Below are 16,042 nucleotides of genomic sequence, written 5' to 3'. Positions count from 1 at the left end.
TGTACTGTTGCAGTGGTGGCTGACGTGAAGCCTGATTCTCTGCTATGACATGCAGACTGATTCTCTGCTGACATGAAGCCAGATCCTCTGTTACGGGACCTCTCTCCTCTGCCTGTGTGTGTGCTGGGCCTAAATATATGCCAATGGACTGTTGCAGTGGTGGCTGACGTGAAGCCTCATTCTCTGCTATGACATGCAGACTAATTCTCTGCTGACATGAAGACAGATTCTCTGTTACGGGACCTCCCTCCTCTGCCTGGGTGCTGGGCCTAAATATATGCCAATGGACTGTTGCAGTGGTGGGTGACGTGAAGCCTCATTCTCTGCTATGACATGCAGACTAATTCTCTGCTGACATGAAGCCAGATTGTCTGTTACGGGACCTCTCTCCTCTGCCTGTGTGTGTGCTGGGCCTAAATATATGCCAATGGACTGTTGCAGTGGTGGCTGACGTGAAGCCTCATTCTCTGCTATGACATGCAGACTAATTCTCTGCTGACATGAAGACAGATTCTCTGTTACGGGACCTCTCTCCTCTGCCTGTGTGTGTGCTGGGCCTAAATATATGCCAATGGACTGTTGCAGTGGTGGCTGACGTGAAGCCTCATTCTCTGCTATGACATGCAGACTAATTCTCTGCTGACATGAAGACAGATTCTCTGTTACGGGACCTCCCTCCTCTGCCTGGGTGCTGGGCCTAAATATATGCCAATGGACTGTTGCAGTGGTGGGTGACGTGAAGCCTGATTCTCTGCTATGACATGCAGACTAATTCTCTGCTGACATGAAGACAGATTCTCTGTTACGGGACCTCTCTCCTCTGCCTGTGTGTGTGCTGGGCCTAAATATATGCCAATGGACTGTTGCAGTGGTGGCTGACGTGAAGCCTCATTCTCTGCTATGACATGCAGACTAATTCTCTGCTGACATGAAGACAGATTCTCTGTTACGGGACCTCCCTCCTCTGCCTGGGTGCTGGGCCTAAATATATGCCAATGGACTGTTGCAGTGGTGGCTGACGTGAAGCCTCATTCTCTGCTATGACATGCAGACTGATTCTCTGCTGACATGAAGCCAGATCGTCTGTTACGGGACCTCTCTGCTCTGCCTGTGTGCTAGGCCTAAATATATGCCAATGGACTGTTGCAGTGGTGGGTGACGTGAAGCCTCATTCTCTGCTATGACATGCAGACTGATTCTCTGCTGTCATGAAGCCAGATTGTCTGTTACGGGACCTCTCTGCTCTGCCTGTGTGCTAGGCCTAAATATATGCCAATGGACTGTTGCAGTGGTGGGTGACGTGAAGCCTCATTCTCTGCTATGACATGCAGACTGATTCTCTGCTGTCATGAAGCCAGATTGTCTGTTACGGGACCTCTCTGCTCTGCCTGTGTGCTAGGCCTAAATATATGCCAATGGACTGTTGCAGTGGTGGGTGACGTGAAGCCTCATTCTCTGCTATGACATGCAGACTGATTCTCTGCTGACATGAAGCCAGATTGTCTGTTACGGGACCTCTCTCCTCTGCCTGTGTGCTAGGCCTAAATATATGCCAATGGACTGTTGCAGTGGTGGCTGACGTGAAGCCTCATTCTCTGCTATGACATGCAGACTAATTCTCTGCTGACATGAAGCCAGATTGTCTGTTACGGGACCTCTCTCCTCTGCCTGGGTGCTGGGCCTAAATTTATGACAATGGACTGTTGCAGTGGTGGCTGACGTGAAGCCTGATTCTCTGCTATGACATGCAGACTGATTCTCTGCTGACATGAAGCCAGATCCTCTGTTACGGGACCTCTCTCCTCTGCCTGTGTGTGTGCTGGGCCTAAATATATGCCAATGGACTGTTGCAGTGGTGGCTGACGTGAAGCCTCATTCTCTGCTATGACATGCAGACTGATTCTCTGCTGACATGAAGCCAGATTCTCTGTTACGGGACCTCTCTCCTCTGCCTGTGTGTGTGCTGGGCCTAAATATATGCCAATAGACTGTTGCAGTGGTGGCTGACGTGAAGCCTCATTCTCTGCTATGACATGCAGACTAGTTCTCTGCTGACATGAAGACAGATTCTCTGTTACGGGACCTCCCTCCTCTGCCTGGGTGCTGGGCCTAAATATATGCCAATGGACTGTTGCAGTGGTGGCTGACGTGAAGCCTCATTCTCTGCTATGACATGCAGACTAATTCTCTGCTGACATGAAGACAGATTCTCTGTTACGGGACCTCTCTCCTCTGCCTGGGTGCCGGGGCCTAAATATCTGAGAATGGACTGTTCCAGTGGTGGGTGACGGGAAGCCAGATTCTCTGCTATGGAACCTCTCTCCAATTGATTTTGGTTAATTTTTATTTATTTAATTTTTATTTTAATTCATTTCCCTATCCACATTTGTTTGCAGGGGATTTACCTACATGTTGCTGCCTTTTGCAGCCCTCTAGCTCTTTCCTGGGCTGTTTTACAGCCTTTTTAGTGCCGAAAAGTTCGGGTCCCCATTGACTTCAATGGGGTTCGGGTTCGGGACGAAGTTCGGATCGGGTTCGGATCCCGAACCCGAACATTTCCGGGATGTTCGGCCGAACTTCTCGAACCCGAACATCCAGGTGTTCGCTCAACTCTATTTATAATATTACAAGGTTAAGTGGTGACACCAAAAAGAGATATCTTGTGAATGAACAGTGCAACAGAGGCCTTGTTTCTGACCTGTGAGGTGTGTGCTGTTGATCACCTCATTTATGTCTCTCAAAAGTGTCTCACTAGTCTGCTAATCTGCCAGGAATTGGGACATAGAGAGGAATGACCATAGACATATAACTATGTCAACATTAGTTTTTTTTTTTTTAGCAGTGACGCCTACCCTGAAAGTTCCACACAAAGCTACATATGCTGTGCATATGTAATTTTTTACACTCCACTCTGGCAATGTACCCAAAGGGGACCATGTAAGACATGTCCCAGATGAGATGCCCCACTCTGATGCTGAGATGTCCCAGATGAGATGCCCCACTCTTACATGGTTGCAGTGGTCACTTGCGGTACATGGACACTTCACCCCTGAAGACATATAAACAGTGGAAGGATTTTAACTAGTGAGTATACATAATTTTGTTCTTTTAACAACTTTTCTGACTTTTTACAGTTTTTTAAGGGCTCATGTACACGAACGTATTTTCTTTCCGTGTCCTTTCCATTTTTTTTGTGGACCTTATGAAAAAAAAACTGAAGTTACTCCGTGTGCATTCCGTTTTCGTATGTCTTTATTTCCTGCATGTCTGATTATTGTCCACATCATGGACAAGAAAAGTGCTGTTCTATGAAGGGCCAGCTATTCTGTTCCGCAAAATATGGAATGCACACGAATGTCATCCGTATTTTTTGCAGATCAGTTTTTTTGCGGACCGCAAAATACATACGGTCGTGTGCATGAGCCCTAACGCAGACAAACACTTTAAGAATGACAAATAACAGTGATGAGCGGCAGGGGCAATATTCAAACTTGTGATATTTCGTCATATATTCACAAATTCGTGATCGTCATGTAATTATTTTCTTGATTGCGAAAATCGGCAATTGGAGAATTCGCTATAGAAAATTTGCGATAAAAATTAGCAATATGAAAATTCACGATCAACACTACTCCTAAAGTCAAAGATATTGCAGCCTTCTCATTGGCTCACAAGCAAGAATCAGTGAGGGATCATGGGTAGTGATGAAAAAAATCTTGAATATTTGCTATTACGATATTAAGATATAGCACTATATTCTAGATATTCTCAAATTCTCGAAGTGCCAATATTCGCGATAAAAATTTGAATATTCGCGATCAACACTAAGAAATAATAGCCTGGTGGTGTATTTTATAGTCTGAGTTAAATTTGACTAAGTTAGGGAACGTCTTTATAATGGAATAATATCAAGATGTGCTAAAAATGTATAATGTACATTTCCAAAAGTTATGAGGAAAAAAAATGAGACTGTACCTGCACCAAAGATATCATTCACTGTAGATATAATCTGTTCATTGCTTAATTTGTAATTTTTATCATATTTATTTCTGTCATTGCACAATTTTATGAGGGCATCTGTTATGTCTCTGATGTTGTTCTACAAATGGTATAAAAATAAAATAAATATAAAAAAACTTAAAAATGAAATATTTTGTTAATATGGTGTATACTTCATATTGCCGTGAAGCAACAAATTATATGGTAAAATACAATATATATTAGACATGACCAACGCATAACTCCCCTCTAGAAAGAGACATGCAAACCAATCCTACTTCCAAAAGGAAGGATAACTAAGGCTACTTTCACACTTGCGTTCGGGGCTCCGCTTGTGAGTTCCGTTTGAAGGCTCTCACAAGCGGCCCCGAACTGATCCGTACAGCCCCAATGCATTCTGAGTGGACGCGGATCCGCTCAGAATGCATCAGTCTGGCACCGTTTGGCCTCCGCTCCGCTCAGCAGGCGGACACCTGAACACTGCTTGCAGCGTTCGGGTGTCCGCCTGGCCGTGCGGAGGCAAACGGATCCGTCCAGACTTACAATGGAAATCAATGGGGGCGGATCCGTTTGAATTTGACACAATATGGCTCAATTTTCAAACGGATCCGTCCCCCATTGACTTTCAATGTAAAGTCTAAACGGATCCGTTCAGGCTACTTTCACACTTAGAATTTATTTCACAATATAATACAGACAGATCCGTTCTGAACGGATCCATCATCTGCATTATATAAGCGGATCCGTCTCAGACGGATCCGCTCTGAACGCAAGTGTGAAAGTAGCCTAAGGGGGTCATTTATTAAGACCGGCGTTTTAGACGCCATTCTTAATAACCCCTACACTTAATAACCCCAAGGCCTCTATATAACTTTGTCACATCCACTGGCAGTCTAAATCTACGCCAGCTTCCTTGTTGGCGTAGATTTAGAACATTTTCTCTGACTAAAACAGGCTTAGAAAATAATAAATAAGATGGCCTGCTTATCCGCCCCTTCCCCGACCATGCCATGCCCCCCTTTTTTAGACCTGGCGTGAGCAGGGAAAAGTTGCAGATTGTGGCACAAATTACCTTTGTGCCACAATCTGCCACAGATATATTCCAGAAAACTGTTGTATATCTGATAGTAAATCACCCCCTAAATGTTTTCACGTAACACTCCTCTGCAAAAACTCATGCAAACCAGTGCTCCTTACTAGTGTTGGTCGAGCACCAAAGTTCTCAGGGGCTCGTGTAGAACACCTCGAGATGCTCTGGTGCTCTACCGAGCACCCAAGCCCAATGAAAGTCAATGGGAGAACCCGAGCATTAAACCAGGCATCCCCTGCTCTGAAGAGGGGAGGGTGTCTGGTTCACAGGAAAAGGTCAGAAATTGATGGAAACACCACTGAAATGGTTTGGGAACAGCATGGGGAGGATGTCTGGATGCATCATGTACTCGCAGGTCGCTGCTGGGAACGATGTTGTCCGAGTAGTACGCCACTTTTACAGACTGACAATAATACACACAAAACCGAAGATAAAATCGATATTAGAGGAACCCAATTGTTAGGAAACATTCTTTCCTGTATATTTACTTGTATATAAATTGCAAGTGCTGCCAAATATTACAAGTAAGAGGCACTCCGATACAACCTGTATATCACATAATGGAGGGCCTCATTCACATTGTGGTACAATTGTTCAGGTAGTGGGACTCCTACACTCATAAAGCCTATGCACTAAGAGAAAGGGCTGCCAAAAATTACCAGTCACCCCCCAAAAAAACTGATTGAAGCAGGGGTGTTATATACCAATAATATACTTTCTATATAGTGCAGTTGGGTAGTGTAGTAATTGTTTGTGGTTTAACTGCGTTACCTCAGCTATACAGAGAGAAAAACGCCATTGGAACAAATAATTTCTACTGGTGTGATATACCAGTTGCGCCCCCCCCCCCCCCCACCCCAAAAAAAAAAAAAAAGTGTACCTTGAGCCACATAATCACAATTTCTTTTATGTCAGGTGAATGCCTAATTTTTAAGGCCCATACTCTTGTGCATGGGCGTCCGCAGAAATTTTTCCGGGGGGGGGCATAATTTTATTGACATCCGTGCTCTGCTTGTTTCTGAGAATGTAATGAAGGGAAGGGGCATATTCATTATCACAGAGTATAATAACACATGAGCTGTGCAACGTGATGGAAAAGCTTAAATGTATATTATAAGTGCCAGGAATACAAAGTTGTATCCCTGGTTCTATAGCTCCCTCTGCCTCCCCTCTCCCTCCTCGCCCCCTCATATATAATAAAATGGTACTTGTATTCCAGTCTGCAGTCACAGTGTGCAGCACTGCCCTAGGAAGTACATCTAGCTGCCATATGAGAAGTGGTCAGTGGATGTATTCCTAGGCAGTAATGTAAACACTGGATTTTCTCTGAAAACACAGGGTTTACTGCGAAAAGCTTGAAGGGGCTGATTATACTCACCAGAACTAATATAATAAGCTGTAGCTGTTCTGGACCTGGTGACTATAGTGTGCCTTTAAAGGGCTTCTGTCACCCCACTAAACGCATTTTTTTTTGTGTACTTATAATCCCTATCCTGCCATATAGCTATACCTTATGTTATCAATAATTTTCGTTCAGTAGATTTAGCCAAAAACATACTTTTATGATATGCTAATTACCTTTCTACCAGCAAGTAGGGCGTCTACTTGCTGGTAGCAGCCGCAGAAAACCGCCCCCTCCTCTTGTTGATTGACAGGGCCAGCCGCGATCTCCTCCTCCGGCCGGCCCTGTCAGCATTTCAAAAATCACGCGCCTGTGTTGATTCGGTGCAGGCGCTCTGAGAGAAAGAGGCTCGCCTCCTCAGCACCCCCTCAGTGCGCCTGCCATTAAAGAGAATGGGGCCCGCCGTCCTAGCCAATGTTCGTCCATCACTACTGTCGCTGGCACCAGCATTGAATAAATTAGACTGAATGTCACTGATATTTATGATGCGCAAGCGTTATATAGGAGATGTAGTGCAGGTAATGTCGCTGCCACCAGCAGCGAAAACATTTTACTTAATGTCACTGATATTTAAAATGCGCAAACGTTTTACATGAGATGTAGTGCAGATAATGTAACTGTCCACAGTGGACACAGTCTATAGAAACAGTAAACTGGATGTCACAGATATTTTACCTATGCGCATACGTTAAACAGGAGATGCAGTACAGATAATGTCACTGTCTGCAGCGTCTATGGAAAAAGTCCACTGGATGTCACAGATATTTTACCTATGTGCACACGTTACACAGGAGATGTAGCGCAGATAATGTCGCTGTCTCTTGCGGCCAAACAATTGCAAACTATTTAGCACAGGTTGCGCTAAAAATATATATTGCTGCCAGACACAACAATAGTCCTTAAAAGGACTTTTGGGTCTCTAACAACAACCCTGCCTAACCAAAAATTTAAATTCAATTCCCGCTATCTGTCCCTTCTACAGCACAGCTCTCCCTGACTAAGACTGGGTGAACCATGTGTCATCGGGTGCTATATAGCACCCGATGACGGGTTCTGGCCAGCCAATCACTGTAATGCCAGTAAGTTCCAACATGGCTACGGCATTACAGTGAGTGGCAGCACTCACCTGCACGTTTATTGACTGCGTCGCAGCCAAAAAACGTGCGGGGAGGAGACTTGAGCATGCCGCTCGAGCACACGCGGTATTCGGCCAAGCAGCTATTTAGGGATATACAGTAGTTCAACTCCGGTCAGTCGCCCCTGAGTAGTTGCATATATGTTTTAATATGTTTGGCAGTACCACTTCAAACAGCACTGCACATCACATCAGTTGAAAACAAAACAATACAGTAGTTTGGGTTTATTTCGAACAGTTATTTTTGTTATTATTGCAATTGCATTTTACTAATTTAGGCTAAAAATCATTTCAGCCATATTCTAGTTATAGTGTTTGAAAGTTTATGAGCTATTAGAAGTTCAGAGATAAATACTACACATCCAACAGTCAAGGCAGCTCTCTGACGGATTCAGAGTAAGGCCTCTTTCACACGAACGTGTGCGCTCCGTGGCCGTATTGTGAACCACATTTGCGGATCCACAATACATGGGCGCCGTTCTGTGGGCATTCCGCATCACGGATGCAGACCCATTCACTTGAAGATGCCGGAGATGCCGAATGGTGCGGAACGGAAGCACAGAACGGAACCCTACGGAAGCACTACAAAGTGCTTCCGTGGGGTTTCATCCCGTACTTCCGTTCTGCAAAAAGATATAACAATAATTAAAGTGAATGGGTCTGCAATCCGCTGCGGCTGCCCCATGGTTGGTGTTCGTGCATGCGGCCGCATGCACATCGCAGACCCATTCGCTTGAATGGGGTCCGCGATCTGTCCGTTCTGCAAAAAGATAGAACAAGTTCTATCTTTTTCCGTAATGAAAGCACGGAATGGAACAGCACAGAAGCACTTCGTAGTGCTTCCGACGGGTTCCGGTCTGTGCTTTCATTCTGTTCCGAAACCGCATCTCTGGTGACCTGTGTATTGCGGAACCGCCGTTTGCGGCCCGCAGCACGGGCACGGAGCCCTTACGTTTGTGTGAACTAGCCCTTAAACAGAAAGCAATAAATAAATGCCAATTGAAAAAATCATTTTTGGCCGAAAACAAGTAAAATGGAATTTAAAAAAATGCCCCCAAAAGCTGTTCATAGCCTTTAAGATATTAGTTTGACGTATGTATTTGTTATCTGCTTACCTCATCATGAGATCCATAATGCTCTTGTACAGATTTAGCAATAAAATCATTAAAAGCCCGTATAAATTTTTTCAGCTCATTTAAACCTGATGATGGGAAAAACTTGAAAAGTGGAATGAAATCAGCCAGAAGTCCTGCCCCTGATATTTTTTGGACATCATTATTAATCTCAATGATGCGGAGAAACTCTTTGTCATGATGGTTATACCTCTTACCAAAGCACAGGGCACATACCACATTAGCAACGGTCAAAGTTATTAAAGGGGATGGGTTAAAGCCTCCATGATCTTTTGACAGTTGTTGCATTGTATTAACTAAATCTGATGCTTCTGCACAAACATATTCTTCAAGGCGACAGGAGCAGTTCAGGGAATTTACTTCTGACTTGGACAGGGTCCTCAAAGCGTTCTTCATAACCTTCTTATGAATTTTCCAAGTTTCACCATACTTTTCTGAAAATGTCATACTTTTTCCATCAGCCAGCAGTGAAAATGAATACATGTTGGGTCTGTTGGCAAAATGTTCTCCTTGTTTACCAAGAACTTTTTTTACTGTCTCAAAACCACTGACAACCACAACTGGCATCAAGCCTAATTTTATCAGGAAAATATCTCCATATGTTTTCCTCATTTCCGTAAGGGATATATGGACTTGGTCTCCAATTTGAAAAAAGTTTCCAAATACAGGCAGTGCCCATGGGCCTGGCATGGACATTCTCTGTTTTCTTTGCAATCCCAAAACAAGCAAAAGAGTGGAGGCAATTAGAAGAGCAGCCATTTGAAAAGAAAGCAGGTCACCCAGGAACTTATAGACAACTGTAAAGAAATGCAATCATAATATTAATATTATGCTATTTATGAAAAATAAAATATTGGCTGGGTTGGGGTTAAAATAATTGTTGTTTGATATCAGCTAAAAATAACATAAATTCCTTAAAGGGGTTCTTCAGGAATCAGGACAGAAAATAAAATAAAAATGCTGAAAAACACACGTCTTTATAATGGCTCATTTTGTCTAGGGGACAGTGGAGGAGTTAAAATGGCTGCAGTCAGATTCCTGGGCAGGGCGGTTTGTGTGAGAATGCAGAGGACAAGCTTCATGCTTGTGGCCAATGAGTAATTGGCCCACAACCAACTTAAAGGTGTTGTCCAAGTTATATTTATTGATGACCTATCTTCAGGATAGGTCATCAATATCAGATTGGCGGGGTTCCTACACCTGGCCGATCAGCTGTTTGAAGAGAAGGCGCGCTCCATGCCAGCACTGCCTCCTCTTCATTGTTTACCTGCTCGCCATTGCATCTGCAGCGGTGAGCAGGTGTAATTACACCCAAGCCGTCCCATTCATTTCAGTGGTACAGATCGCTTTTATACACTTGTATATGAGCAAACAGGTGACCCTCGCTGACCTGATATTAATAACCTATCATGAGGATAGGTCATCAATAAATATAACTTGGACAACCCCTTTAAGCAGGTAGAAATCATGGCTTCAGATTGAAAAAAATGACGAATATTCTAAAAAACGAATATATAGCACTATAGTGCTATATATTAGAATTTTAGAATATTCGTCATTTTTTTCCATGTGAAGTAAACACTGAACACTGTTTACTTCGGATGGAAATAAATAATGAATATTCTAAAAAACGAGTATATAGCACTACCGTTTGTCATTATTTCTATATATATTCGTTTTTGACCTACGCCTGTATTGATTGCGTAATATTCGCATATTACGCAATAATTACCTTTGTGATTTTCGAGTAGAAAATAAGAATGTAGAATATAACAAATATTCGAATCTGTGAATATTCAACGAATATTCTACAAAATATTCGCAAAATATCACAAATTTGAATATGACCCCTGCCGCTCATCACTAATCACAGCTGAGACAAGCACTTGTCTGTCTGCCTGAGAAGAGAGCTAAAGTCACCTCACATCGAACACACAAGCTGTTTTCTAATGGACACCGTCCTCACAGCAGCATGTGTCCTCGTTCTTCAGCTTGTGAGTACGAGCACACAGACGCAGCTGAGCACTTATCTCTGCTGTCTTCTGCACATGGGATGGTGTTTCACAGGGCTGATGCAGGCAGAGATTACACAGGGCTCTTGCTCTGTGCTCTGCATTCTCACACAGGATTCCATGTCCAGGAGCAGCCATTTTAACTCTTTCACTGATTGTACCCTAGAAAAAATGAGCCATTATCAATAATTACAGGCATTCATGAGTTTATATATAATAACAACATGTTTTTTCTGCATTTTCATTTTTACCTTTACCGGAGAACGTCTTTAACGAATAGCTTTTTTAAGGCCTTTAGGACCAAGTTATTCTTTTTTTTTCATTTTTCATCAGTGCATTTCAAAAGCTTACTGTATATATACTTTGCTTTCCATTGAGAATGGTATGTGAGGATTGGCAGATTTTGCATGTATTCAGTGGTGGCCACTGCCGTGGTTTCTTGAATGGCAGGGACCTGCACTCAGTTTAACTATATCTCTACTGACCTTTGATATATTTATACATAGTTATTACGTCTCCTCTCAGCCATCTTTCTTCTAAACTAAATAACCTTAATTTTTATCATCTTTATTTATATAGTCATCCACCCATTCCAGTTATTACTTTATTTGCCCACCTTTGAACTCACTTAAGCTCTGCAATGTCTTTCTTGTGCATGGGTGCAAAAAATTGTCCACAATACTCCTTGTGTGGTCTGACCAGCAATTAGTGGTAGAACTATGTTCTCGTCACGTATATAGATACCACTTTTGATGTACTCGTGATCTTATTCTCGTCTCTTTTATTACCATAAGGTATGTACATCTCACAATGAAAATGTAAGACTTTTTGAAAAATATGCCACATACAGTAGTATAATTTTCAGGACACTGTCCCAGTTAAGGAGTTAAGGGTCTCCATAAGCTAATAAAATTGTGCCTTCCTGAAGATCAGTGTTTTTTTTACTTCCCCGAAAAGATAGTCTGTTGATTGACGATTGGAAAAGTATTATACTAGGGTCACTATTTCCCATGTGCCCCCCAAGCCTTCACCTCTGTTGTTCTGTCATTTGTATTCATTAATATTAAGTCCAGCAGGGTCGTCCCTCAAGTTGGATCCTGCCAACGTGGCAAACTTGTAGGTTACCAGGGTGAAGGACTGCCAACTGCCTAGTGAAGTCTTAGCAGAGAAGAGTCACAGTCAAACCTAGATGTTCAAGCTCCTGCAAACTACTGCAGAGTCCAGAGAACCTTTATCTTTGAGACTACAGCTTCCAGAGAAGATACTTTATCATCAGAGTACCACTGAAGAAAATAAAAGAAATCAACTATGTTAGAAGGTCTAGACCCATCAGGCCATACAGGATAACATCAGTAAAGTACCGCTTGAGATATTTCTGCTGTGGAAAGGGTTAATTGCCTCCAGCACCCATCATACTTTGAGATGGACTGGCCATCTGCATATAAATTTTGCACCTGTCAGCCTGGGAATTGCAGAAGGAGTTACCAAGTACAGAATAGCACGCTTGTGGTTATATTGAAAAAGTTGCAAAGTGTATTTAGAGTGGGACTCAGAAACTACTACTACCATCTTTGATGCTGCCCCTACACAGCTATTGGGTATAAGGTTTCTCTGTCATATACCTCAGGAACGTACCAGTTGATTAGGCTTGTACTGCAACTCTCATTATTGTTTTAGTAAAGAAAGACTTTATTTATTGCAACCAAGAGGCCTGGTTATTGACGCCATCATCCATCAGCTAGCCCCGCATCCATACTCCTGCCTTGCACCCTGCCAACTACCTAACATCAAGGGCACCCCAACTACAATCAGACAAGAGCCAGCAAGTCAGGAAGTTCCCCAAGGGAAGAAAGGTTACACTCACCATTCATTGCGCATAGTCCATGGGATGCCAGGGTGAAGATTGCCACCGCAAACTAGCCACTAGCATTCCGCCTATCCTGACCTGTCCTCTGGATCATTGCAATTACCTTCTAAAGTCTGTGAATCTAAAGTCAGGTAATCTCAAGCTATACACTTATCAAAATACCCTCTAAAGCTTTTTCAGTTTGCTTATAAAGCTAAACACTGCAAAACACTCTGAAGAAGGTTCCTCTGCATTCAAAGTATATTATAAACTTTCTTCTAAAGGTATGGGTCCCTTTTAAATTACCTGCCTAATATTGTGTACTGTGGTTCCCTATTGTGCTGCCAAAACAGGCATGTTCTCCACTCTCCACAAGGCCTTTGAAAGTACACTGTGGTATCTGGCACCAAGACGTTGGCAGCACATATTTAAGTCTTATAAGCTAGAGCCTTCATGAATCGGCCTTGACACTTTCACCTGTTTGTCATATTTCTTAATTCACATTTTTTGCAGTGTGGCAGGTTCCAGTATCCTGATAGAAAAGAGGCCACATCCATTAGGAAATACCATTGCTATAACAGCGTACACCTGGATCAAACATGAATGGTTAGCCTTCACCCTCCATGCCCAGTAAGGAGCCTTAGGCACACTGTAAACTGATGGCAAAGTGATTTTAGGAATAAAAGTAATAAATAATTTAGTAGAATATGGTTTCTAATTGTTAACTGTATATAAATATAGAGGGGGTCATTCACTATCAGATATATACCAGTTTGCTGGCATATATCTGTAGCAGATTGCAGAACAAAAGTTTTGCACTGCAATATGTGACTTTTCCCAGCTCACGCCAAGTTTAAAAAAGTGGCCGTGGTGTGTGTGGGGGATAAGGGGACAGGTCGACAGGCCCGTCTCATTCATCATTTTCCACGTCTGTTTTAGGAGTAGAAAATAGTCTAAATTTAAGCCAGCAAGGACGCTGGCTTACATTTAGACCGGCGATGGATGCGCCGAAGTTATGCTGGCGCCTCTTCACGACTTCGGCGGATCCACCGCCAGTATGCAGTGTTATTAAGACCGGCATCTAAAACAACTGTCTTAATAAATGACCCCTAGAATTTTTATATTTATTGGAATTCTATGTAGAATAACTTACTATTTATTCTAAGGTTATTACCGTATTTATTTATATTGTCTATGTAAAAATACTACTGTAATTTATACTTTATTAACATCTATCATTGAATACAAAGTTTCTATATTTTGTGTGTCATTTGTGATCTTGAATATAATTCTATTTTACCATCTGAGAAGTCCTGTTGTAGTCAGACTTTGTTCTCATGTATCGCACAATCATCAGTGCCTGGCGAACCCCATTGACTAAGCTAGTGTAGACTACAGAATCGCACTACACGTGCTGTTCCCCCTCTTATTATGCACAAGTAGCTTTGGGAAGTAGCTCAAAAGCCTTTGAAAAAACATGGTTCTCAAAAGCAAAGTAATATTTTTTTTACCTGATGCCATGGTAATGCAGTTTAATTTCCTAGCAAACCAGCAGACCAGTGAGCAGAAATGAAAGAAGATCTTTATGCCCGCAGTCGTTATTCAGCCTGACAAGTTTGTCTTGTTTCTACTGTTTCACTTGTTCCGCTAGCAATACATAGTTGTATGTCATGTTAAGACTTGCTGCGTGACAAAGTACTCATGCCCAGCCCATTCTGTGCAAGAGTTATCTTGTGCTTGCACCTTATGACTCCGACCTTTGACTCCGTACTGTGTGTGCAGCAAAGTCATACAGAACAACCGCTTACACCATGCACAGCTAAGCAACTTGAAATATTATTTATTTGCAATTCTGAAATAGAACTTAAACCAACTTTTTGATAATAAAATTGGGTTGATATTAAAAAGCAATACATGTTCTAACTGGGAGATCAGAAAAATCATTGGTCTGCTTAGGAGCTGGCAGGTCCATTTTTTTTTTTTTTTTGCTTTTATTTATTTTATGCATTTATATAGTGCTGGCATACTCTGCATTACTTTACAGACATTATCATTACTTGCTGTTCCCAATGGGGCTCACAATCTAAGGTCCCTATCAGTATGTCTTTGTTGTGTGGGAGGAAACCGGAGAACCTGGAGGAAATCGACGCAAACACAGGGAGAACATACAAACTCCATGCAGATATTTTGTACTAAATAACCACTTTTTTTTTTATTTTTTGCAGACATTTTTAAATGAAATGTTAAATTAATTCAACTAACATTATAATTTTACATTTTTTATTTTAAAGTTATACTAAAAAGATTTACACTCAGTGCCACTATGGCAAAGGCTGCAGTTGGGAAAACACTTAGCCGACAGCCTGATGAGATGGCCCCGTTTACTTTCTAGATCCCCAAAGCTGACTGCAGTCTCCGATTACATCAATGGGAAATCTGGTGACCTGGTCGAGAGGTGGATTACCCTTTCATCATGCCACAGAGCATGACAATTATAGGCCAGGATCAAGAGTTACAGATTTCAAAGCCTAATTTTAGGTGTATTTAGGCAAGTTGCACTTTTTCAGACTAGAACTCATAAGGTCCCATATAAAAATCTGAGATTGGAACCATTCCATCTAAAGTAGTTAACTGTAAAGTGAATTGCAACAACATTGCAAATGGAGGAATAAGTATTTTTACTAGGTGATGTACAGCAATGTCAAATAGCTCATCTTCAGCAAGGAGAACCCTCATAGTGGTCCTAAAGAGTAGAAAGCAACAACTGGCTTTTCCCAATAACAAAGAATATTATTTTTGCTCTGGTGTGGGACCTACAATATGGATGGTGAAGGTGCAGCCCTAACAACAACTGACATAAATGTGATAAGGCTAGAGCTTGAAGATGAAGAGCTTGAAAGTGTTTGCATACCAGTCCTAGGAGACTCGAAAGTGTCATACGTGACTTTTCAGGGCAATCTGAGCACCTTCAATTCGGCTAGAATTTATTTGTACCTGAATCCAATCTGCCCCAAAACAAATTTCAAAAAATCTGATCATTTCTAAATAAGACATCTTGTTTTGAGTGTGTAGCATTATTTGTGCAGCATAAAGTACCCTCTTAAAAATAAGAAATTCCATCATACAAACTGTGAATCACATAAAATATACAAAATACAGCATGATAAAATTGAATTGCTCAAGCTCAAAAATTTCAGTAAAAATTAACATGAATTTTACAATTACATACAGTTAAGCTGATTGAAAGTATTAATGTATGGCAAATATGTCCATATACAGTATATGTTGAGAGATGAGCGAATTTCAAATTTTTCAATTCGTTCACGCTTCGTTTACTAGTAAAAGGTGAATTGCGTTATGGATTCTGTTTCCATGGACCATAACGCAACTCTATGACAGAATGCATAAGCATTCTGTTATTCATT

At 41.9% G+C, this 16,042-nt stretch overlaps 1 protein-coding gene across 1 annotated transcript in view; it reads right to left on the bottom strand.

Annotated features, from left to right (window-relative positions):
- LOC122932752 (cytochrome P450 1A1-like) overlaps positions 1–14,264 on the bottom strand; it is a 46,098-nt gene extending 31,834 nt beyond the window's left edge. The window contains exons 1-3 of the mRNA XM_044287348.1: positions 14,129–14,264; positions 8,742–9,556; positions 3,976–4,099 (exon numbers count right to left, since the gene is read on the bottom strand). Coding sequence (XP_044143283.1) covers positions 3,976–4,099; positions 8,742–9,556; positions 14,129–14,138 — 949 coding nt within the window. The 5' untranslated portion in view covers positions 14,139–14,264. The remainder of the gene's footprint in view (positions 1–3,975; positions 4,100–8,741; positions 9,557–14,128) is intronic.
- Positions 14,265–16,042: the final 1,778 nt, after the last annotated feature.

Source organism: Bufo gargarizans, chromosome 1 (genome assembly GCF_014858855.1).
Source record: "Bufo gargarizans isolate SCDJY-AF-19 chromosome 1, ASM1485885v1, whole genome shotgun sequence".
NCBI classification, from domain to species: Eukaryota; Metazoa; Chordata; class Amphibia; order Anura; family Bufonidae; genus Bufo; species Bufo gargarizans.
The sequence above is the reverse complement of the archived record's forward strand: the minus strand, read 5'-3'. Positions and strand labels throughout refer to the sequence as shown.